General features: G+C 46.1%; 1 protein-coding gene across 1 annotated transcript in view; it reads right to left on the bottom strand.

The window, feature by feature from the left end:
- The window catches only part of LOC104992026 (protein WWC2-like), an 11,132-nt gene extending 9,960 nt beyond the window's left edge, over positions 1-1,172 (bottom strand). Inside the window, exon 1 of the mRNA XM_010844741.1 lies at positions 91-1,172. Coding sequence (XP_010843043.1) covers positions 91-140 — 50 coding nt within the window. The 5' untranslated portion in view covers positions 141-1,172. The remainder of the gene's footprint in view (positions 1-90) is intronic.
- Positions 1,173-1,218: the final 46 nt, after the last annotated feature.

The raw sequence follows: 1,218 nt of genomic DNA, 5'->3' as shown, positions 1-1,218 counted from the left end.
AAGCTTTAAGACACATGTCCCACCATATAAGAGGTCAGCACAACAGGAAACTGCAGGGAAATGCTCCCCCCATCACCACAGGCCACTCACTCTTGCAGGGTCTCCACTCCCTTCTCTTTGTACTGCAGTTCTTGCTTCATCTGGGTCAGCTCTCGTTTTAATCTGGAAAGCTAAAGACAAACGACATATTTTTTTCCCCAAAAGCATGCTGTGAAAAATGGTTTTTCTACAGTTGTTAGCACTGTCCTCTCAATTTCTGATTGGCTTGCAATTCCCTGGGTCACCCTCTTGCCAGGACCTTCCATCGACAGGCCTAACACACAGCCCTGGCAAAGAAGCCAGCTGGCTGAGACACACAAGGCCCGGATCCCCAAGAGCTTTCTACCCACAGGGAACCCTGGAATCGTCAGTGATTTTCTTTTCAAGGTATTAACTGACATAATGCAATGAGCAAACTCTGTCATGCTTTTTTTTTTTCCATCCTCCCTTCCGTTTAAAGTCCCACCTAGGAGATGCCATTGCTCAAAGCATGGCTTTGGGTACCTGGAACTCAGTCGCAGAGAGTGCTTATTTAAAACAGGTGCTGGGACTCACTCCGGGCCTGTGTTAACACTAGGGGTGGCCTAGAGTTTTCATTTTGAACTGATGCCCCCAGTGTTTTCAAGCGTGTGCTAGAATATGAGAACCATGGCCCTCAAAGAGATGCTCTGATTTAGGGACTGAGACACCAGGACCGGAGGCTTGGGCTCCAAGATGTCTCCCATCCCTCCTTCCAGACACACATGACAAAGGCTGAGGGATGGGACATGGTGGCATCCAAAGAACTGGGCACCACTGGGAAGGTGCCTCGGAACCTTCTGGTCAAACACTATGGCAGGCCAATTTCTCTGGGAATAGAGCCACCAGGAAAGAACAGCAGACAGATGCTAAACCTGCTGAGAGTCATCCAGTCCTCTGAGGTTGGGCCCTGACACTGTCAAATCTTTCCAAATGGGGGGTGAATCTAGCCCCTTGAAACACAGGGGTACAGGCGATTTTTTTTGTTAGATGGGCTGTGGTTTTAAAATGCAGCTTTTCTCCTCCTATTGAAAAAATAGTAGAAAGTATAACCAAATGTAATAATAATAATTCATGAAATTGAAAATCTTACTAAATTATGAGTGTGAGACACACCATCATATAATGAACCATGATAAGTGATATTATGTACAAATATAC

Source organism: Bison bison, unplaced genomic scaffold (assembly GCF_000754665.1).
Source record: "Bison bison bison isolate TAMUID 2011002044 unplaced genomic scaffold, Bison_UMD1.0 scf7180017848248, whole genome shotgun sequence".
In the NCBI taxonomy this organism is placed as follows: Eukaryota; Metazoa; Chordata; class Mammalia; order Artiodactyla; family Bovidae; genus Bison; species Bison bison.
The sequence above is the reverse complement of the archived record's forward strand: the minus strand, read 5'-3'. Positions and strand labels throughout refer to the sequence as shown.